The sequence below is a fragment of the Telmatherina bonti genome (assembly GCF_933228915.1).
Source record: "Telmatherina bonti genome assembly, chromosome: 19".
Taxonomy (NCBI): domain Eukaryota; kingdom Metazoa; phylum Chordata; class Actinopteri; order Atheriniformes; family Telmatherinidae; genus Telmatherina; species Telmatherina bonti.
Genome location: NC_136617.1, coordinates 21,818,869 through 21,843,068, shown reverse-complemented (window position 1 = coordinate 21,843,068; position 24,200 = coordinate 21,818,869). Strand labels below are relative to the sequence as shown.

General features: G+C 38.8%; 1 protein-coding gene across 1 annotated transcript in view; it reads left to right on the top strand.

Moving 5' to 3' along the window:
• The window catches only part of elmo1 (engulfment and cell motility 1 (ced-12 homolog, C. elegans)), a 72,093-nt gene that overhangs the window by 34,792 nt on the left and 13,101 nt on the right, over positions 1-24,200 (top strand). Inside the window, exon 16 of the mRNA XM_079258825.1 lies at positions 10,462-10,598. Within this exon, the coding sequence (XP_079114951.1) occupies positions 10,462-10,598 (137 nt within the window). The remainder of the gene's footprint in view (positions 1-10,461; positions 10,599-24,200) is intronic.

The window sequence follows — 24,200 nt, the reverse complement described above, 5'->3', positions numbered from 1 at the left end:
AATGTTGCTAGAAAGCAGATTTTTTTCAGTCTCTGAAACATCTTTTTGTTGACAACGAAGACAGGTTTGATAGTAATAAGCTTTATTTATGTGACACTTTTTGGGGAAAAATAAGTCTTTAACATGCCAGTTAAGCATTAGATCTGAAGCTGATCCTTCGTTAAATAAATTCATAGAGGGTAGAGTTGTGAATCCCTGTGGAAAACCTCCCTGGATGAATCATGAGCACAGTGGATGATGGCGAGCCAAGAAAGTTATGTCGAAGTCTGAAGCACAGAATTCTAAGCATCCTGGTAAGTTGTTGGTAAGAGCCTCTATTTTCCAGTCACCAGTTGCTGCATTTCCATAATTTTTTTTTTGCAAAATAGAAGCAACATTTGGAAGTTTCAACAAACAACAATTGTGATTTGCAGATAAAAACCACCTCAGGAGAGCATAAAAACTATTTAGCAATATTTGAGACCTTTTTCAAAATGTAGATATTTCCATTGAACAGTGTTCAGCACATAAGCCTCAAGTAGAAATCTCGTGAGATGAACAAGATTTTACAAGTATTGCGGCTTATGCAGGGTAGCCACGTCGCGTTATTTGGGGGGTTTTCTATGTGATGCAGAAAATTTGCTGCTGCTTTTTGAAGCTTTTTTTTCCCCACCTAATTTTCCTTTTCCAAAACTCGTGAAGCGGAAATGTACTGATCATGATCCCCCACGTCACGCTCGGGGACACATAAATGCAAAAAAAGTGTTTCCATTACAATTTAATGATATATTTCTAAATCGAAACATCTGCAAAAACCACTTCATAAAAACTTTTTAGCAATATTTTAGACTTTTTTTTTTTTCTTTTTCAAAATGTAGGTGTTCCTATTAGCACTTTTTATTGTGATATTTAGTTTTTGCGCAGTTCTAAGGGTAATGCAAATGCACCAACTTCACCGTTGTCACCAGCGATCTTGTGTTAGAAGCAGAGAGCATTCTTCACTGTCTTTTATCCTGTAGCTTCAGGCCCTCACAGCATTTTTAAATGGAAGTGCACAAACATGACAGATTGCACCCCCCCTTAAGAATTGTCACATTTTGTACGTCCTTGGATTTTCCAGACCCTCTTAATTCAACAAAACAAGTTCTATGATGAACTGAAATGGAGTACTGGGTGAAAACAAAAACCCAGCTTGTAACACTGCTGCTGGTCTGTTTTTCCATATTTTCGTACTTGGAGCTGCTGGAAGGTACTTTAAAACTTTCCAGAGACTGTTTAATTTTCTAAGACTTTACTGGTAGACAAGGGTTATCAGGGATAAAACCAGATGACATTGGAAAAGAACAAAACATGTATAGCTCCAAGCGCCTCATTCTAGTTGGCACAGGGGAACATCTCAACATAAATAATTAGAAACAAATAGAGAAGCATCGATCTGTCTTAAAAAACAAAAAAAAAACATCTAAAAGAAATGAAGTTTGTGGGGGAAAATCAGTTAATCTCAGAAGTCAAAGCGAGTATGAAGTAATAAGGACATGAGAGATCAAGCTGAGATGTATTTTATACAAGCATTTCATGAGTTCTGCTCTGAAATGCTCGATATTAAACTGGCAGTTTTCTCACCATGATGGAAATGTTTACTGCTCAAAAAAGAGAAAAAAAATTGACCAATTTCATAATGAACATTTGCTTTTATGTTTTCCTTGTAATTATTTACCTCAGCTTTCTATATTTATATATTTGAATATTTAATTAATAGATTGCAATCCGTAATGCTTCCAGTTTTCATTTAAAAGTTGTTATTGATGCTGTGTTAAAACTGTGTGATGGATGTTTTTACATCAGTGGATACAAAGTGCATGAATTAAAACCACTGTTATCTAAGCTTGAAGAACCAAACATAAATAAACAAGGACAATGTGAATATTTAATATTATCTATTAGCTGATATTACCTGCAGTCACACACAGCAAGCTGGGAAATTTCTATGGTTGGTTGTAGCTACTAAGTACCTCATTCACTAGCATTAAAGCACCAGGATGACATTTAGCAATAAAAATCACGCATGGGTTAAGGCATTTCTGCTCCATTGGCACAGCACAGCATGAGATAATACTTGATGCCCCCCCTAAACACCCCAAGCCCTCAACATTGTTTTAATTATTTTTCAACCCTGAAGCTAATAACTTGAAATAAAAACTAATGGTGCTAATCAGTGCAAATCAATGGAATTTAAAACGAATAAATGAAAGGTAACTACTTTTGTAGTCTGACTGGAAAGTTTCCACACTCGAGTCCATCAGGTCCAGTTGTTCGCCAAGTATAATTTTGTAGTGTGTTACACTCTCTAGGTCTCACAATGCTCTTGTACATTCATGATATCTGACTTTATAAGATGGAACAGCATCATGGTCACTGTTTATGAACTTTGTGATGCTTCATGTTCTGCAGACACTGCTTAGGTTTAACTACTCTGCTGGACAAACTAGAGGATGGTAGTATTTCTAGATTAATGTAAACATCTTCTGCAATAGGTTTTATAAGAAATATGGTGTGAGACGAAATGACTTGTGACACATCAGTGAATGACTGTAATCGTTAGGCTCTATTTTTGTGTGTGTGCCTCTGTGCACAACATTTGAACATATGTTGATGTTAGCTTGAGTATTTCCTCTTTTTGGTGGTGATTAATCACACCTCTCTCTGCATTTGGACAGACTTAGACTGTGCATTTGTTTGCGTAAGAATGAGTCACACCATCTGAGATATTCACAGAATCCTCTATCGCGCTATGCAACACAGTGGAGAGGCCCCATATTTGATGCAAGCTGTGCAAGCTTTATTTTTCTTCTCAGATGAGTACGAAGCACATTCTGCTTAATTTGTTTGATGTTCGTCTCAGTCTACAGCACTGATGTATTCCCTACATGCACCTCCATCTGTTACTCTGTTATTCCTTCCTCCTCTGTCCTCTAATCCATCTTGACTATTGTGCAGGACTCTGAATACTAAAATAGTGTAATTATGCAACAAGAAAGCATGGGTGAATGGATGTTTTCACTTTTTTGTATTTTACCTCACCTCTGTTCTCTTCTTTGCTGAAAAGACTCACCGAGTCAGTGAATGTCAAAAATCATTTAACAGTATACAAAAAATTTCATTTTAACTATTTTAAAAATCTTTTGCAATGCATCTTTTTGATCTCGTACTCCAAAGCAGAGACTTTGACCACTGATCCTTTGCTGCCTTTTTTAATTATCAATAGCTGCATGGTAAAGATCCTCGGATTAGAAGAGCAAGCACTGCTTGCCTGCCTTGCTGGTGTGGGGCAAATCTCATAAAATGTTCAGCATTAGCTTTTCATACTTCAAAGCACCCATCCTTTAAAACTCCAAAGGCGTTACATGTGAAAGCTACACATCAACCCTACAATAAAAGCTGCTTTATTAATAAACTAAATTCTAATACAAGGCTTTTGTAATAAGAGTTGTTCACAGACAGGGAGCCATAACGCTGCCTACCTCACCAGCCCAACGTAATTCTGATGTTTTCTGCTCATGTTTTGGACCAGTAAATATGTGGAGAAAAGCTGATTGTGAAGGTCCTCCTCATTTTAATAAAAATTGCTTCTTTTTTTTTGTTTGTTTTTGAATTGTTCTGTGTTGACATGCGGAAAATTTCAGTGTGGCAGATGAATGAAAATACTCTGCAGAATGTAATTTATTCCCTGTTAGATCATCAGCCGTGTCAGAAGAAGGAGCACTAAATAGATTGCTTTGCCTTGATGAACTCTGTAAGTGCTAATTTGGACCAGGGTTAAACCTAATGCTCATTGCTTGTGTCTGTTTAGTGATGCTGTGCTGTTGCTTGCCGTAGCATGAGAAGCATACAGTCAGCCTGCTGTGCCGTGCATCTCTCTGTACCTGCTGTCTTGGCACCCTCTATATATTCACAAACACTGACTAGACTGGAAAGATGGTGCTGACGCTGCTCAGTGGACACACACGCACGTAGAAAAACACACTCCTCTTGTCACAGTTGGACATGAGGGCATGCTGGTATTGTAATTAGAGTGAGGATAGCACTTTCTGCTATGTATTCATCATGTGGCATAGCTGCAAGGTGACTCTGATGGTTGTGTCGCCCACTTTGTGCACGCTCACATCCGCACGTACACAGCGGACCTTGACAGATGTCAGAGTGGCATTCAGCCCACATGTGCCTCTCTGTCTTCCTGTCACCCATGCACATTGGCACTCCAGCCACACAACTGCACACACATGCTTAGTCACCCTTCACGTCCAGGACTTTTATGCGTGGTCACCAGTTGCGTAATTAGCTGATGTCATCGAGCTGTCAGAATTTTTAAGGTAAATGGATGAGAGCTGTTTCACACTTGTATTCTTACACAAAACATTCATCGCTCACTTACTTAGGAGACACCCTGTGACCTCTGACCTCACCCCATTAAAAGCCAGAGAAGGGATAAAGGGGAGGGAATGAACCGGTTGTGTTTATGCCTTTAGGGTGGGCTTACCTACATGATGAAATTGGGTGATGTTGCGGAACATTACTTCACTGATGTGTTTAATTCAGTCTGGAGTCAGCGACTGTGAAGTCCTCTCTGGTGACAGAGATTATTACTCCGTTGCATCATTCTGAACAGGTTGAAATCACAAGCAAGAAAACAAAACAAGCCTCTTTGTGTCAGCCTTTTAATTACAAGCCTCTGTGAATTTCTAGCAACGATATTTTCTCTTTTGGCTCCTCGCCTGACATGTCTTACAACATCAGATTAGTATTAATTTTGCAGTTAATTTAAAGCCATACATACTGAAATGTGATTTGACCGTTTGACCATGTCAGACATGCAACAGCATAATTAAATTGAATTGAATTAGTTCAACAAGACCGTCAAAGATTTCTTTGTAAGCACGAATGAAAATAATTTAGGATTCATGTTCAATTTTTGTGTTTGTACTTAACTTGATTGTTGACTTTTTATTTCAAGTTTGTCCTGTGGATTTTGGCCCTCTGTGACTTGTGCTTCATGTAATCCCAGGATGACATCATTATGCCGAGATCAGGGATCTGTGGGGCCACAGTGCAGTGCGCCATCTGTTGCATATCAGTGAAAGTAGTTTGTTATGACTTTGACTATATTTGGGGTCAAATACTGAAATTAGTAGGAATAGGAATCTAAACAAGAACCTAAGTCAGGTCTATTCAGCTACTTTACTTAGAAAGGCTAGATTTGAGGGCAGTGATATGGTCAAGGGTGCAACTTGGTTGTGTCAACAAAAAATAATGTCCTTTTTTCTTTGTCTTTTCTAAAGGAGTAACATTTTTCCATCAAACTCAATGATCTGTACCACCATGTGTAATTTGTGTTTAAAAAACAGGAATAAAGCCTTGTTCTGCAGCCGGAAGACCTCACATTCTGCTGACCCATATGAGCATATGGTTGAAAATAACTAAAATCAGTCATCATAGTGTCCTGTTACCTACTTTATGTGGCACAGTCAGTGAACATCTGGCTGTGCAGATGGATGAAACGCATAACGAACAAAGAAAACTCATTAGAACCCGTTTACCATCCACCCAGATTTTCTGCTGCAGACCCATATGCTTAGCTAAAAAGAGTCATATATTGTGACTTTAATTGAGTTAGAATTCATATCTGCCCTGTTGCTTCATGCTGTGTTACTCAGCCACAAGGAGAGTTCGTGTGGATGTTTGCATCTGCGGCACCCATATCTGTTCATCCATCCTTCTCTGACATGCTCCCAGTAGTTCATGGCACAGTGTTCATGGCCTGATGCAGCTTTAAAATATTTCTTTATTTTTTTTAGCTAAGTATGGATTTTAACGTAGTAGTGACAATGAAATGAATCAGAAAAGGTTTCTTTTGTGTCAATGTAATTTTCACATATTTAAGATTCATTTGAAACTTTTTAAACATTATAGATGATGCTTTGATTGTTTAAATTTAAAGAGATTATAGTGTCACACCTCAAGACAATAGCTTTTCTTCTCTGTATTTTTGTCGAATCTCACTTATGTTTTTGTAGGAGGCTCTGACGGCGCATTGCTCATTCATCTTCAATGTGATGACATTATGAAATATTAAAGGAAGTTTTCTAAAGGTTCTCAGTTGCCACACAGACAAAATGAAGGCTGTCAGCCTTATACTAGTCTCATTCGGACAGAGACGTTCTAAGAACTGCGTTCTGAGAACTAATAGCGTTCTAAGAACTGTCCTTCGCCAGAGAACCGTGTCACTTTGCATTCGGACATGAGTCGGAGACCCGATCGCTACCGATCTGACGCAACCATCTGCGACAGTGGCGTGTTATTTTAGCGCCACTCAGCAACAAAACAAACCGCGAAGAGGAAAACACCACAAAGGAGCAAAAATGGAGAGCGACAAGGCCATCGTGTTCTTTGTGTGCTTTCGAACCCCCTCTGGATTTCCTCGGCTGAAAAAACGGCCAGCAGGGCTCTGACTTCGTCGTCCGTCCACTTATCAGCTGCGTTCTCCATGCTTCCGTAAACAGTGGTTTTTAAAAATGGCGGGGTCTGACGATGCGGAAATTAAGTAGCGGCGCTCAGCGCGAGGGCGTAGCTATCACCTACGTCAGCCTGCTTCGTCAGATGCGTTCCTACAGAACTAAGGAAAGACCCGGAAGTTGAGTAGGCGCTGAAATGGTTATAGGAACTCAGGGGCATGGTCCCTAAGTTCCGAATGCGCCAAAGAACTGAAAAGGTTACAGGAACGTCAAATGGTTCCTACAGTGGGAAAGAAGCTATTGAGGTCATGTCCATGATCTGTGTCAGGAATATTCAGCTTCAATAGTCAGATCAGCATTACACGTTGTTCTTGTGCAGACTGTTCTGCTTCATCATTGCACTCTACAAAAGCTTCAGTGGCAGCTTCAGAAGAATGCTGGAGCATCGCTGTGGTTGGAAAATGGGAATGAAAAGGAAAAAAAGGTTGATTTAGGCTATAGTTACCTAATCATGGTAACATGACTTTGCACTCACAGACTTCCATCTCCATTCAGGTGGATAATTTAAAGTGCTTTCATGCAGCAGTGAGCATGATTCAGCTATGGCATTTCAGTTTGTCTGGAAGCATGTGCAGTGCTAGAAGAGCAAATACTAATTTGTCCATTTTTCCCCTTCACATGCTATACAGTACTGTCTAGAGACATGATTGAAACCGTGATATATATTTTGTGAAATGGAAAAAACACAGGAATTTTTCAACAGATGACTTAATTAACACTAAAGCTATGCTGCAATCCTGCCATCCTGTTGACAGTGGACCTGCATGAATCCTTTTATGCATGTTACAATCATGCTTTTTGTCTTTTATTTTTTTGAGTTATTCGTATTGCTATCTTTATTGCTTGCTTTTATTGCGCAAAGTCCTGAGTAAATGTATGACTGCAAGTATTAGAGTAGCTGTACACAAAAATGAACGGGCTCTCCAACCACATCTGCATGTTGTACATGGACAAATGAACATGGTGATGCAGTTAATTTGCTTTTCTACACTGCCATGTGACTATAGCAAATTGCGATGGCGATGCTTTAACAATATATTGTGTAGCTTTAATTGGGACATGTTGTTTAAAAATAAAAACAAAAAGGGAGATGGATGCAAAAAAAAAAAAGCTTAATCTTACCTCATCCCACCCCAGTAAATTACATAAATTTTCAGTCATTATACCTTGGTCACATTCATTATTGATAATAACCACAAGGCATTGCATCATCTTATAATAAAACAAGAGTGATAATAATGATAATAATTCTCATAATATACCTCAATATCACCTTAAAGAATACATGTTTCCCATGGAGCTATATAGTAATAATTATCATCCTAACAACAATAATGGTAATGTTGCTGGTAATGTTGATAGTAAAGATATCAACAGTGCAGTAAAGATATTATGAAATAATTGTTTGAATAATTGTGTTACTTTTGGAGTTATGATTTCTATTGAAATGAGCAGGTTTGGAATGACAAAATACAGCTGCATGTTACAGATGTATGATAAAGGTTTTAAAATGCAACTAATAACTCTTTTTACCAACCTTTTTACCATCAATACCATCACAGCACATAGACAGTGTATTTTACAAGTAATAAGAATTAATTTCACCTCGACCACTGAGAGGAAGATTGAATGATGATTATTCCCAATCAGGGTTCCACACAGGGTTCCACTCCTTTTTGATCTGCAATCTTTGCTGCCAGCTATGGTCCAACATTTATATGCAAAAAGTTAATAATTTACTACTACAGTGTAATCATATTCATCAGCACAGTTGTTAATAAAATACTATGGATTTGCAGTTTTCCATGTTCCACTTCTTCTTAGTTTGTTTAATATTTACCAGATGCCTTTTATATCATTCTTAGTCTCTAGTTTCTATTACTTCTTATTATGTCAGTTAATTTAGTTTAACTTATTGCTTATTTTCCACAGCCTCGCTGGTTCAGGTCCTGCTGAGCCTTCAGAGATTTAATAAAACTGTCTGCGAGTCAGCGTGCTCTGCAAACCCTCAAGGAAGAGGGATTTCTGCAGAGTCACTTGAGATACCTTGCTGTCTGTATTTCCCAAATGAACCTTGACATGTAATTCCCTTTGCCTTGCCACCTCAGGGCTGTGTTGGTGCTATCAGTAAACAGCCTAATAAGCCAAGAGGTCAGTCCAAACGTTAACCTTTCCAACTAGTTTTGCCGTTCAGGCAGAATAAAAAAAAGAAAAAAGAAAAAAAAAAAGGTTGTCTGATTTTTATGTATGGCTTTTTTTTTTTTTTTTTTTTTGCATCTCCTACCTGTTTATTTTTCTTTCTCTGTCCACGAGGGAAACTTGGATGGATAAGCATGCATTCAGCATCTGTTGTGGCTCACCTTCATTAGTTTCCTGATTGACTGCCGGCACCATTCCCACCCTATTCTCCACCTTGTCCCCCCTCTAATCTTCCATCCATTGCTCCATATCAAGGCCCAGGTTGCTGTGCCTGTGGGCTGATGGCATCACTCATTACACTGTGAAGTCTCAATTGCTACATGACCCCTTCCATCCAATTTCATGGCTGTTTGTGGTGGGCCAGTGCCCAGGCTTCCCTCTAAAACTCTTTAAATGAACCAACCTTTGGCTCAGGGCCTCCACTCATCTCAGCAAGACGAGTGGGAGACTAATGCAGTTCAAATGAATGTCAAGCCTCGTTATTATACCTTTTCGGTTTTGGGCACTCATGAGTCAAGTCTGCTCCTCTTTCCTTTCATTCTCACACATATGTTTAGACTGACATGGCGCAATGCTCTGCTAATACAGAAAATAAACCACCTCTGGCTTTGGAAAGTTAAAAACTCTTGGCTTCATCCAGTTGGAACTGGTTTCTGGTCATAATTCATCACATCGCAAGGCATCCTCTTTATATTCAATGAGTAGCTACATTTTTCCAATGAGAGTCTTTCTTCATTAGAGCTCTGTCTCATTTTAAAGACTGTTTTTTATGCAATAGGCTTGGAAGACATCAACCTCCTGCCATATCTGTAATGTGGAAACAGGTCTTTATTGGATTACTCCTCATAACTGGTCATATTTTATATTGTGTAACTAGTGATTTGGAATGTGGATCTTCATCATACATAAGACTTATTGTTTCATTTGTCATGCTAAACACATAAAGTAGTCTCACACAGAACATTTTAGCATTAGTCAGTTGATGACTTTATCTGTTGAGTTTCCCTTCAAGCTACGAGCACCATTACTTGGTTACTCAAAGCGTGTGTGGTATGAAAATGAATTGCCTTTGTTTGACCAGTGTATGAACATACAGTATGTGAATGTGCAGTAAATACGAGATCTGAATAGATATATTAAGCTTAATTCAAAGGAGTTCAATGTAAACATGCGTCCTTATAAAAAAGAATTTCATTTTATGATTGTGTGGCAACTGGTGAGTTGTAGAAGTAGAGGTGTATGTTGGATGCGCAGAGCCAGGCTGCAGATGTTGCATCCCCGATGTTTACTCTTTCTTTTAACTTGGAATTGCGGGCTCCTACTAGTAGGGTTCAGCTTTAAAGGCGGTCAATTTGGGATTGCACACTTAGCATCTTGATATTCCTCAACAAACATTTACCTTAAAATTCAGTATGGCTGATCTGTCAGCAGAGGTCAAAGCTGTGGGAAAAGCATTGTTTTGTTTTGTTTTTTCACTGACATTTTTATGTATTTTGTGCATTTTCCAACCTATGGCGTTGGACAAGATTGTCTGCATACATACATTTTATCAACTCTTATTGCAACAGTTAAACTAACAAAAAGAAATGTGAAACATTTTCTGGCTTGAAGGGTATGAAATGTGGGCTTTGTGTGTGTTTCTCAGCTTCTTTAGAAACATTAGAAAATGAGCGCAGCTGCTGTAGGTGACCTTCTGCTTCAATTGTGTTCACAGCCAGTGAAAATTGCCACGACTTCCACCCCATGTTCTTCACCCATGATCGCTCCTTTGAAGAGTTCTTCTGCATCTGCATCCAGCTGCTCAACAAGACTTGGAAAGAGATGAGAGCCACAAGTGAAGATTTTAACAAGGTAAGGTCCTTGGGTTTGTTTTTTGTGTCAGAGGTTAAATTTCTTTTTTTTTTTAACCTGTCCTGTAAAATAAAATAGTTTAATTTCCATTTATTTTTTTAATTTAATGCAGTTTTGATAATGGACTGATGGACAACTGAAAAAAAGTTAAAATAGAAAAACAGTTATGAGTGTTTCTGTGTACTTAAAAGCAAGACTACAAAATTTTATGACCTTAAGACACTGTGCTTCTTTATTATGCACATTCTTGAAGCTGTTGCTACCCTGCAGTGTCCTGGGACTGAGCATAACATGACAACTACATTTTAATTATGCCAAAACACCATATGCTAGCTACTGGAGATCAACACAATGGTTCTCTTGAGCATGCATTATTGCTGATTCAGCAGAAGAACACCAAGAGCAAACAAGGCAAAGGGAGAGAGAAATCGCAAGAGGGGCAGCAAAGACTGACTTTTATGTGCTGCAGAAGTCTCAGAGAAGAGACAGGATTTAAGGCAGATGCAGAATTACATTAAGAGGGCCCCAAATATTTATAGTTAAGCTTTAAAATGATGAAAACTTACACAAATAAAATAAAAGTACACAAATAAATTCATTGTTTGAGCATAATTTCTTTTGGTTATTAAAACTAGAATTTGACTAATAATGTGACATGGATCATGCTTACTTGCAGCTGTACTATATGTCTCTGTTACCAGTTTGATGACCACACGCAGGTAATAAGAGCACAGAAATGTACATTCTTAATATATGTTAATTGATGCTGAAAATATTTTTAAGGGAATTTTTCCTGCAACGTTTTGCTTTTGTTTTACTCAGGTATGAAACATTAGTTTTCTTTGATGGTGGATCCATTGATTAAGTTCCCACGTCTTCATATGAAGCTTTGCGGAGTTTGGATAAAGATGACTAACTTGCTGTAAGCTGGCTAATGTTGAATCGGCTCACACAGAACAAATGTGTATGTGTGGCGATCGTAATGAGCAGCATTTGTGTGTTGTGTATCCAACTGGGCATCAGTTTTAACAGGCAGCAGGTGTTCATTACAGTTTCCATCATTTGTCTAACAAATTATGATTATCTTTTGATACTGAACACCAAACAGGCCAACACAACTCTTAGCTGTTCTTTTTTCCTACTGATTGTTCACTTCTCTACTAATGCTTACAGGCATTGATAGTCAGGGACAATGTGTCCAACCCACAGCGAGCAAGTTCTTTCTCCTGCACTGCAGGTGCTTGCCTCTTGCTCCAACATGTCACCCTCCACATACTGTGATGTAATAAGGTGACAGTGTAATTGCTAAGTCTGTTTCCAGCATCCATAAAATACATGTTGAAGAGTCTATTTTAGTTTGTGAGAGGAGTGAATGTTAGCCATGCGAGTCTGGAGTTTCATCAGCCTTTTGTTGTCCTACTAGGAGCCAAATGATGGGAGACATCAGTATCAGTCACTACAAACACAACCTGGCACTTAAATGCAATGATTTTCTGAGGACACAGGTTATTAATGCTCCTCACCACTGCAGAGGTATTGTGCTTGCTCGTTTAATTGTTTCCAGTTCACTGAGCAGGAGTAACCCCCCCCCCCCCCCCCCCCCCCCCCCCCTTCTTCTTTTTTGTCAATAACATGCGAGGTTGTAGTCAACTAAGTGGCTTTATGAGGACTGAGTGTGCTTCATAGACAGTTCAGTTCTTGTCTCTTAAAGGACATCTTGTCTGACTGTAAAAGTATACTTGTTCACAGCTATAGTGGTAAAATCAAATGCCATTGAAAATGTCATGCCCATGCATTAAAATTAGGAGTATCCTCTTTAGAGAGGATGCATCTTTATGTGGGTGGATAATAAGAGGGATCACAGATAATTCTGAAGGCGTCCACTTCATATTGCATTTGGTTTCCCAGCAGCTTCTGCATTTTCTACCAACGCTACTGATGTATGGAATACTAACACAGCTGAGGTTTTATCAGTGTCTTGCTGGTCACATTGCTGTAGACTGAAGGCGTGCGAGCATATCTTAAAGGCTGATGGCTGTCTTAGTGTCTGGCTCCACATGGCTCACTGAGCATCTGCCCAGTCTGCTCACAAGCACGCACTCAGGTTCTTGTATACATTTATGCTTGGTAGGCACAAAGACTTACATAAAGTTTGAAAATAATGTTGTTAAATCCGCTCTGTTGCTTTCCTAAATCTGGTGTTTAGTACATGATAAAAGGTGTGTCTGCATGTGCCGTGTTTAATTGAGGCATGTCTGATGCTCTCAGGGCACTGCTTTGACCGTCAGCAACAGTTTCCCCTTGTTTCCATAGCAACCTCTGTTCAGTTACGTCTGGTGTGCTGCACTACTCTCTCTGTTTCGGTAAGATGGAGCCACTCTCGCTGCATGTGTACACACTTGTGTTTTGGGTGCGTTTGCGCACAAGAGCATCTGTCAGTGACTCGGTATTGTAAGGCTTCCTGTCGTCTGTTCATCCAAACGTCTATGCTTAGAGCATCTCCTCCTCGTCTTCCCCACAGGAGAAAAGCAAGCTTTCATCTTTCTCTGCTCAGGACCTTGGAAAAAAAAAAAAAAAAACAATGTAGCAGCTTGCAGCCACTCACAATACCCCTCCTCCTCTTCTCCTTCTCTCAATTCTCCCTCTCTCTATGTCTAAGCCTCTCTCTCCAACACACACACACACATTTACCATGTGATCCACTTGCTGCATCACCATTGGTGTCTCTGATTGTGGCGTGTGTCCAATCAGTGCATAAGCCCAGAGATCAACATAAGCAAAGCAGAGCAGTCTGGCTGATGCTCTTAGAGTCACAGAGGCAGGCAGGAAGGCAGATTGAGAGGAAGAGAATATTTTCATAGTCGATAGGAGATGGATAAAGTTTGATAGACAAGAATGAGGCAGATGGGTTGAACTTCATAGTATATGCTCAAATAGAGAGTCAAGCAGGACACGTGCAGGAGCAGAAAACGGTGAAAGAAGAGAAAAGGGGAGGTGTTCCACGAGCTGTGTTCACAGACGAGTTTTTGCTTTTTGTGGCTCGCACTAAAGCTAACTGTCCACAATAAGCTAGACTGCTCTTCCGAGGAGCCATCTGCTCCCTCCATTCTTCCACCCATCCTCATCTCCTGTCGAGTACAAAAAAACTCCTTGTCTGGCAAAAGCACAAGGACTCATCCGTCACTGTGGAGAGTATCACACAACACTTGGAACCATGGAGGTGACATGTAAGTACTGAGACTGAAAATGACAAACAGTGACGGGGAGGTGGTAGTAAGAGAGGAAGAGGGACTGTTTGTGTTGTTGCCTGGATGCGGAGGAGGAAGGGGGTGGAAGGAGGGAGGGAGGAGGACAGAGAGAAGAAAAGGCAAGGAGAGATGGAGAGGATGGGACGGGGCAGAGTGAAAAATAGGGAGAAGGGACAGATGGAGCTGTGTAGACTCGACGAGGCGTAAGCAGGTTAGACCCAGATCACATCGGTTTGATTAACACACACACTCAGTCACACAAATTTCATGCGCTGGATTAAAATTTCACTCTGTTTCACATACACACATCACACCCCAGGCATCATCAGTATTGCTGTGTATGTGCACGCGTGTGTGATGGGGGTTGGGCTTTGTCATTGTGAATGGGATTACTCCACATCACCATTGCCCACTGTTTGTCACCAGAGGAATTCAATGTCAATACTTCTGCTCTGCTATACTTCACACTGGTTTCTCCCGCCTTGGATGAGCTTCAACCAGTGTTTTAGCCCGAGGGGTTTGACACAGGATTAGAATAAGGTCAGATCCAGACTGTGGAGCAGGAGTCTTAGAAATACTGCCAGAACCTGATTTAATTTGTTTTGGACAAAACAAAATTACACTGCTTTCACTTTTTTTTTTGTCTTGGACATACTTCTGTTCTAATGAATTCGACGCTTGCAATCAGGTGGCTTACTCTTGTTTGATTTGTGCTAAAAACGATCAATTTTTAAATCAATAAGCCAAATGACTGAAGATTTATAACAGACAGCAAATGTGCTGGTCAGCTGAGGTCTGCCCATGCTGGTCTTCCTGTGCCTGTGTGGGTTTCATCAGTGGGTTGTATCTTCCTCACACAGTCTTAACATATGCACGCCAGGTTAATTACCTCCGACAAGGAGGTTGTGTTTTTGCCCATATTTCATGCAAAAACTTACGTGCGGATTTCCTGGGTTGTTGTTGTTTTTTTCTAAAAATGGGGTTTAGTCTAACTTAGGTTTCATTAAAATTTGGGAGTGATCTGGAAGAAATTGTGGATACAGGAATTTTTAAAAGGATTCTTCACAATATGGGTGGAAATAAGCTGCTTGGCAAAGGTCTGTGTTCTTTGGGTGCTTTTCTAGTTGGTACTGAAACTTGCTCACTGTAAATATGTAAAAGTGAGGGTGCATGGTTTGTCTCTGTGTGTTAACACCACAGTAGATTCTCATGCTCTTTTCATGACATAACGTATCTTTCATCTATCTTTCACTAGATGGAATAAGCTTGAACTTCTCGATGACTCTACAAGATAATAAGAACATAACTACTAGCTATAAAATCAAGTGTCACAACGCTTAGAGCAGGTGTGTCCAAAGTCTGTCCTCGAGGGCCATTGTCCTACATGTTTTTGATGTATCGCTGTTCCACCCCAGAAGCAGGGATACATAGAAAACCTGCAGGATTGTGGCCCCTGAGGACCAGAGCTGGACACCCCTGCCCTGGAGTGCCACTCTTTAGAGTCTTGGAACCAGAAGGTTTTCTGTTTAAAGTTTCTGGTCTGTTTGTTGATGAAGCTTTTTTGAGAAGTCCCATTTGAGCAGTGTTTGGCCATGAGGTAACAAGATGGATATATGTGCAGCAGAGGAGGTGGAACGTTACAACCAAAATTCAGCCTTAAAGTTGTTGCTTAAAGTTTGGCAATTAATATTAATCAAAAAAAATATTTATACACTGAATAGGACCTTGTTCCCACTGGCAAGTTAAGAAGTCCTGGAAAAAAAAGACCATTGCTCTCGGAGGGGGCTGTGTCTGGCCAAAAGCTTGTCATTTCTTATTTCCTTTAGAACTCATAGATAGGACCGTGGGGTAAATGTTTTAACAAAGCAGATAAACTACGTTTGGCTTTTTTTCTTTTTTTTAAATTAATTTCTATTCCTGCCTGTTTTTTGTTTTTGTTTTTTTTTTTGTTTTTTTTAGAAAAGAGTAAATTGTTTGTTTTCTTCAACTATGTTGGGAACCAACCTCTCCCATTTAGGATTATTCACACTGCAGCCCTGAAAACTCCTGCAACTACAGCGACACTCATGTCCACCCTCTAAATGTTGTTATTGACTTAGTATAGGTGCTAGCTACTGTTTCAGTCTTAATCAAAACCAAAGCTAAATTAAGAATGGCTACTGTATATACTGTTTTCTTTACCAAGAGAAGGACTCTGTTACTTCTCTAGACGAATGCACAGGTGACTGATAAGGAGGGTGATGCATTAAGTCAGAAATGATGCACAGCAATACAGTGAGTGCAGGTACTGGACTTCTAGTATTTGCCATGTTTGGATTCTAAAAAAGACAGCTTGGGCCAGTTGGTGAAAACGTTGCGCACATTTCCATATGCCAGCAACTGTGACTGCTGCTGTCCTGCTTTGCATGAAACCAAACATGTATCATGGCACAGAAAACTTGCACCTCCCCCACTCTTCTTCCTCTCCTGCAAGGAGACCTGCTGTTGTCTTATTTCACACTTTTGTGTGTGTGTGTGTGTGTGTGTGTGTGTGTGTGTATACATATATACATATATATATATATATATATATATATATATATATATATATATATATATATATATATATATATATATATATATATATATATATATATATATATAATTACTCACAGTTGATTAAATGTTTCTAGTACCCTTTCCTTTCTTTAGTTTCTTGCAGCTTTTTTGTCTTTCTGTGGTGCTCTCTCTTACTCCTCTTCTTGCCTCTCTCCCCTCCATCCCACCCACGTCCTGCACCACCTCCGCCACCACCTCTATTGTTGAATTCAGACAGGCTATTTATATCTTTCTGCCTGGCTGCCTCACCTCCCACTCCCCTAACAAGGTTTGCTTTATTGTTTTTGCCCACGTGTAAGCATTCTTGGACAGTGTATGAATGTGTGTTACAACAAATCTCTAGATTTATGTGTTGTCTATATATGTGAGTATGCTTTCATGATCACGTGTGTGTGGTTCTGCTTCCAACATAGTTTTGTGTATAAGTGTGCATCCAGAGTGTAGTGTTTCTGTGCAGGGGCTTGTGTCATTTTTTTCCCCCAGCATATTAGTTTTTCATGAGTATGTGCCTTTGTGTGCGCCTAAGGGGGGAATCTCTGATCTCTGGCAGCGTTGGCCCACTCACATAGAGAACACCAAAGCTTACTTCACTAATCAGACCAAAGAGTTCATCTGTCATTAGCGTCAAGCCGTAAGAGTTGCAGGAGCTGAGCTGCAGAAATACAATTTGTTTTGTGGCTTATGAAGACAATGATACTGTTGTCTCACCGCTGAACTGCTCTCTAGAAATCAGCAGGGAAATGGACGAGTATCTTAAGTTTTCTTGTCTTGAGATTTAGTTATACTTCTGGCTCTTTATTTAATCCTGACTGTGTGTGAGATTTTGTCAAGTGTGTGTGATTGTGTTTTGTGTGCAATCTATACTTGAGATTTCTTACAAATGAGGAGTTTGGGTGTGACTTAACATGCCTACATGCTGGGATATGGCAGCCAAAAGCCTATAATATCATATAATAATGTATTTTTGATGTATCAAGTCTGGAATTAGTGGTCAACTTGAAGCACATCTTCTGTCTGTGAGAAAATGTGTATTAAAGAAGGAGACCAACAAATGCATTTTTGTCAGAATTTCTCTATCTGCTGTTTCTGACCTGCTTTTCTTTATTCCTTGATTTAAAGTCAAGTCACAGTAGGATTAGAAATTAATGCTGCATGTGTAAAAGCAGGAATGTACTAAATCAATTTTCCTTTTATTTTTCTGAATTAAAAGAGCCACATTAAATTTCACATCCCCAAATCGGATTGGACATTATAGAGAATCTCTGCTTTGGCTTGTGCAGTGCTCTCCCATTCCAACCTTTTCTCTGTGCACTGCTAAATTTGCACTTTTAGACTAAAAGCCTTGTAACTGGTCTAAATTGGAGTAGTTTGCATTATTAATGGGGGAGCTGTGTGAATCCTACTTTTACAGACTGCTTCAACCAATCTGCCCTGTATTGATGCAAAACATCTCATAGGTGGAATTTGTCCGAGATAAGACATTGTCTCGTGACCTTGACTAATTGTTTAATCACAACTAATTTAATGCCTCCCGGGATAATTAATGCAGAATATTCACATTCCCTGTAACAATTTTGTCATAATAAACACTCATTATTCCAGTAGAGTACACAAGCCAAGGTCAGCCCTTGTCTCTCATCAGCATTTCTGGATAATCCAACAGTGAGTGATGAATTCCCAGGTGACTGTCCTCTTCAGGCATCCTTATGGACTGCACTGCGCCTTACGAGGAGCTGCTTTTTTAAAAAGAGCTCCTCTGACAGTTTGTCTCAGCACGCAGTGTTGGACCTCTAAATATGGCAACAGCCAGCAGCAACAGCCAATGTTGACCCTGCATCACTCATGTGGAAGGAAAAATGCAGTCGATGTGTATGTGTGTGCTAATGCAGAATTTACAAGGAACAGTTAAGTAGCTTTAGAGGAACATTTGATGACTTGTAGTATTTCGTTGCATATGGGATATTGTCCCTGCTTTGTAAACCCTAGGACTAAATTGCTATATGGTCTACATAAATATACACATTTAAAGTGCATAGAACCACCATGCCTACAGTACAGTATGGGCTTTTTTTTTTCTATGGTGCATTAATGCTGCCAAATAGGTCTTTCAGGCATTCACTCAAAGAAAAAGGTATACACTTTAAAGTTGCAATTAATCTGTGTCAAACCATTCCTTTTACTGAAATATATAAATGCATTTCTATCATGAGAACGTAGCACCTGTTAAGAAATTTGCTGCACTCAGTAATCTGCTTCTATATTTACATTCTATATGTACATTCAAGCCACTTCAGTTTTGCAGTTTGACATTGTTACCCATAGGGGGCAGAGCAAGCAGTTTGTGGCTATGAACTGCAAAAATAACAAAAGTGTGTAGATAGTAGGGGTGGGAAAATCTAATCGAAAAATCGAAAATTGGGATTTTTTGTTTCACAATTTTAAAATCGATTTTTTTTTTTTTTTTTTTTGTTAAAAAAATTGATTTTTTTTTTTCAATGAAATAAAATTAATCTCCTTCAAAATTTTTGTCTTGCTTTTTTGGGTTTTATTAATCTTTTTACTTGGGCATTATAACAGCAGAATGATGATTTGGCTACTGTGTTGATTTCTACTAAATGAAATCAAGAAAAATTACCAGCAAAAAAATTTTTATAAATTTATTTGGTTTTTAATATACAAAAATCAGCAATATCAAAGAATTTTGAGTATCGCAATTTAAATCTAATCGGGACCCCAAAAATCGGAATCAAGTCGAATCGGGACAACATTATATCGTCACAGCCCTAGTAGTTAGTGGATGGTAGTCAATGCATGCACCCGGTGTTGTTGCATTTGTACATTCTGCCAGTCTTTGTTGGTGTGTTTCTACATCCAGAATCGTCTGTCTGAATGATGTAACAATACAGAAGGGATCCATAAAAGAAATTTTAATAGATGGAAGTGGTGGGTTTTTTTGTTTGTTTTTTTTAATGTCGTTGCTCTGACAAAGTAATGATAGAGTAGACCAAAAGAGTTTAAACAGAAAAACTGAAAATGTATGAAATCCGTCTGTTGTGCAACATTCACAAGTTTTTTGGGTTTTTTTTGTTTTTTTTTTACCTTATTTAGCTATTCCCACCATTGCCAAGGGCAATTTCCAGTTGTCATTGTTGCCTTATATTTGTGTCTCTAACATCTCAGAAACTGAAACCAGATGTAAACAATGTCTGCTGATACAAGCAAAGCAAATCATGTTATACTGGTTTAATAACCTCTTTTTAGCAAATCTCTCAGGGAAAATGCACCACATTCATCGGTACAGATTTATGTTGATGTTAAAATGCCAAATAATACAGTTTGTTGTCTAACAGGAACAATTTAGTTGTATTTTCATGCGAGCTTGCAGATAGCTCCTTCTAAATGTAATAAAAGGTGTGCATCATTTCATGCCCATATCTGTGCTATTACTGTTATGTTTAAGTATAAAGGACATGGTGAGCTTTAAAGACATAATTTTAAGCTGAATGTGGGACATAATGCAGGCAGGAAAAAGGTGTAATTACCATCTAAATACTAGGAAATAGCTTCCCTGCATTCTTCTTATTACTACTTTTTAGAAAACATGGCAGAATAAGTGTGTGCACAAGTGTGTGCACATTCACCTGCTTCTTTTTTTTTTTTAACATGCACAAGCTTGCATGTTTTGTCCACTTTATCAGCACCCTCCACTAACGGCCCCATTATCGCCATGTGAGATTGACTTTTTGATTGCTTTCAGGGAGTTATCAGCAAAGTCATTATTCTGTGATTACTGCCTTGTTATTTGTCCACCAAAGTGTCTCTCCAGGACGATGATTTCCAGATTTCTGTGTGCAGGCCTGAGTGGCGAGTGAGCTTTTGATTGACAGCTGGTAAATGATGTCGTTAGCTTCTTCTCAGCTAAATGGAGCAGGGGCTGCAGTCGATTGGTCAGCGGGAAGGGGGTGGTAATTTGTTCTGGCCAATGCATTGTTGGTGATAGATGGTGGTGCAGCTCCAAGAGGCAGGACTGTCCTGTTTGAGGAGAGGCTGAAAAGTGTTTAGAAGCAGAGGAGAAGTCTGTGGCAAGCTCTTCATTCTGTATGGTTGATGGCTGTTGGGGACAGCCTTTAATTACTTTAACTTAGCAGAAACTTGCTCTGGTATATAACTTCTTTACTAAAGAGGTATAAGAAAGAGTGATGGCTCACTGTCTAGAAGAGAAAAGGAAGCATGACAGGCAACGTAGGAAGGCAGAACTAAAGGTTACAAGTATAGACGTGATCAATTTTGGATCAGCAGATCTGACTGAAAAGGAAAATAAAGACTAGAAGATCATTAGATCGTGCTGAAATACTGTACTCTGTTGCAGATATGATGCTAGTTGAAAAGTTGTCCTGAATTTATCTTGAGAATGAGCTCAGCCTGCAAAGTTTGCTGTGACATCATCTCTGCCTCTGTCAAGGTGCTCTCAGATAACAAAGGACAGAGATTAAATATTCATAATACCCCACCACACACACACACACACACACACACACACACACACACACCCTCCACCTTGTTGAGAAAAGACCATGTGTTCGTATTAAATGTGATGAATATCCGCAGTGTTAATTAGCATGAGACTACAGAATTGTTTTCCTGCCAGAGACATGACTGCAAACAAGGCATATTAATGAAGTTCCTCTGGGGACGACTGCTGAAGCACTGGGGCTGGATGGCAGCTGGTCTCCTGAGACTGGGATTAGGTTAGAGAGCAGGGCTGCAGGTGATGATAAGATGTGCTTTAAAGAGCTTTTTTTTATTATTATTATTTTGATTGGAGATTTGGGGGAAGTATTTTGAGTTTTTTTTTTTTTTTTTTTTCCCATAATTTTCCTTATTTTCCAAATCACTTCAAAATTGAATAATGTCCCATTTAAAAAAAACAAAAAAACAAAAAACGCCTGCTGACACACCATTTGTAAACTTAAAATGGATTATAAATTAGTTTTGTACTAAATTATACAAATCTAAAATATGTGTCTAGATTTATGATGTGCCTGTTCTGATTTAAGTTGACCATCAGGAGTGATGCATCTCTCATTGCATAACTTGAGGTGAGGCTGAAATGACAAGCTGAAGCTTAAATACCAATGATGTGGGTTGCAAATCGGCTGATAGCTGATAAGCCAAAGCCTTCCCCCGAGATGTAGAATTTGCATCAAACTTTACATTCTTGAGATTGTTTCAGTCTAGGATGTAATGTCAGCTATCTTTATGTCCTGACTGGTGGGGAGGTAAAAGGTTGACCCTTGCCCACTAGTGGAAGGACATGTTACTGCCAACATTTCACTGTATGGTGCTGCTGCAGAACAGCTGCACCCTAAATGAAGTATTGAAATGTCTCTCCTGATAATAGAATTATGAATTATATGAACTGCAATGACTTTAACAAAACAAACATTTGATACTGAATAAAGAACTGTGGGAGTCGTCTTCCAGCCTCATTTAACATCCCTCGTGCTCAGTGTGTCTTCTGTATAGTTCCTGGCAGAAAGAAAAATACGTGAAATTCCCTTTTAACTTCGGAATGACTTCTGTAATAAAGAGCCAATACATAATACTATTACTATCATTTGGAAATGATTTAAAAAGGTTAATACTCACAAACAGGAGCTTAATCATAGCCCAAAATACTGCTTTTTTTCACCAGCCAAGCTCCTCATATCATCTTTTGTCTTCTCTGTCAAGGGGGATTTTACGGATGCGCTCTTTCTGAGTCACTGATGTTTTGCATCAGCTTCAGTGCCAGTTAGATTTAGATCACACCAGAGAGTCTTGGCGATGCACTCATGTAGCCTTAGATTTGTAAATAAATCAGAGAAGTACTAAGCATGGTCAGACTTGGAGGTGATTTTTACAGGGCATCAACTGACAAATGCAAAATTATGGTAGCACATTTTTCCGGTGCTTCTCAACTTGCATTTTTTTAACAGTGTTGGTGACTGTTAGCTTGGAAATATGCTGATATTGTCGCCTCTAAACATATTTACATTGTGGAAAATGATCCCCAAATTAAATTTTTTAATTCGTGACAGAATTCCTTATTTTGTCTTTTAGACCTTACTGAATCTGAAACAAGTTGTGAAACAATAGTTTTTATCTCTTACTGTGCAAAAGTAGAAACAGAATTTTAACACAAACAATTCTGCTGATTCTGGATAAAATGGAGGCCAGCATTCATGTGAATCGTTTTATTTCTTTCTTGTTGTTGGATTGAGGATTGCAGAATTCTGCATGTTTCATTTTAAGACTCTTAAATCTTCTACTTTTAATAAATTTAATCACACTGGCGTAAAATTTCAAAAGTTGACAAGTTTATGATTAATCTCCTTGCAGTAACAACAAACAGGATAAGCATTGTTAAATAAGAGTGAAATCTTTGATTGGTTTTTAGCCCTGTAAAGCACACTGATTATAAGAAACTTGATAAGTGTCCACTTTATTTAAGGTTCTCAAAGTATGCGTGACACCAAACATCATCCAAAACTTGTTTTATTTCCTATGATAGCCAGTGCATTGAGATGAATTACTTGTACAGACTGTAAGTGCATGTATTGTATGTCCCTCAGCATTTGATCAAGCAGAGAAGCATAACAATATAATCATGTAAAAAAAATCAAATGAAATTCAGGGAAATTCAGTTTATTTCTCTCTGTTACCCGAGTATGATTTGATCCAATGAATCCGCTTTTGCAGGCCCAGCAGCAGCTGTTAACAAGGTTGATCCATATTCAAGGCTGCTTGTCAAGTCTGCTATCACATCATCTGCAGTGAGCTCTGCTTGGCAAGAGAAATGCTAAGATTATTTTTACAGCACGATATTAGACTTAGTGTTTCAGCAGCATTTACAGATTTGCAGCTGCCTCTGTTTTCAGTGAAAACCCTTATTCAAGAATCAGAATCAGAATAAATTTTATTGCCATTGTCAGTGAGTTACAAAATTCACAAACTAGGAACTTGCTTCGATGCTAATGTGCAACATATAACATTAATAAAGTAATAGTATAAAAGAAAGAATATTAGTTATAGGGGATTTTAAAGGGGATTTTTCTGCACATTAATTGTAATCACTCTCAGCCGAGTCCCTTTTGCTTCCTGGCTGAGAGCCCTCTTAAAAAAAAAAAAAAAAAAAAAAAAAAAGATATCTTTGGGATATATTAATGTTTAAAATGTTAATTTTGTAGAATGTAAATGACTTGTCAAAGTGCAAAACTAAGTGGAAGCAGCTGTCATTGAATATTACAGCTTAGGACTCATTTTCTGGAGGCTTGAGTATATGTGCAGAAGGATAAAGAGGCTTTAGGAAAAAGTCAAGCTTTAATAATTGTGTTAAAATCAGTCTAGTCCAGTAGTAAAGTAGTTCAAACAGGGATTTGCTTCTGATGTTAAACCTAATGAGTATAAGAACCTCATTTTACTTGTTGGGTTTCTTTGGCTTTGGTTTTACTCAACAGTAAATTCACATTGGAAAAACTGCAGATGATACCTCTCTGTCAGTGTTCGGTTTTGTTCTTGCCACTGCTCTGTGTTCATAGTAAATGTGTACTTGTGCAGCAGCACTGTCAGTCTGTTTTAATACAGGAGCTGTGTATGCCTCCTGACAGTTACATAATAGATTAAGCTAATTGATCTAGACATGTGATGTGTCATATGTGTTGTATTTGACTGCAACCCTTTTGCGTTGTGACTTCTGTCTAACACAAAGATCCTT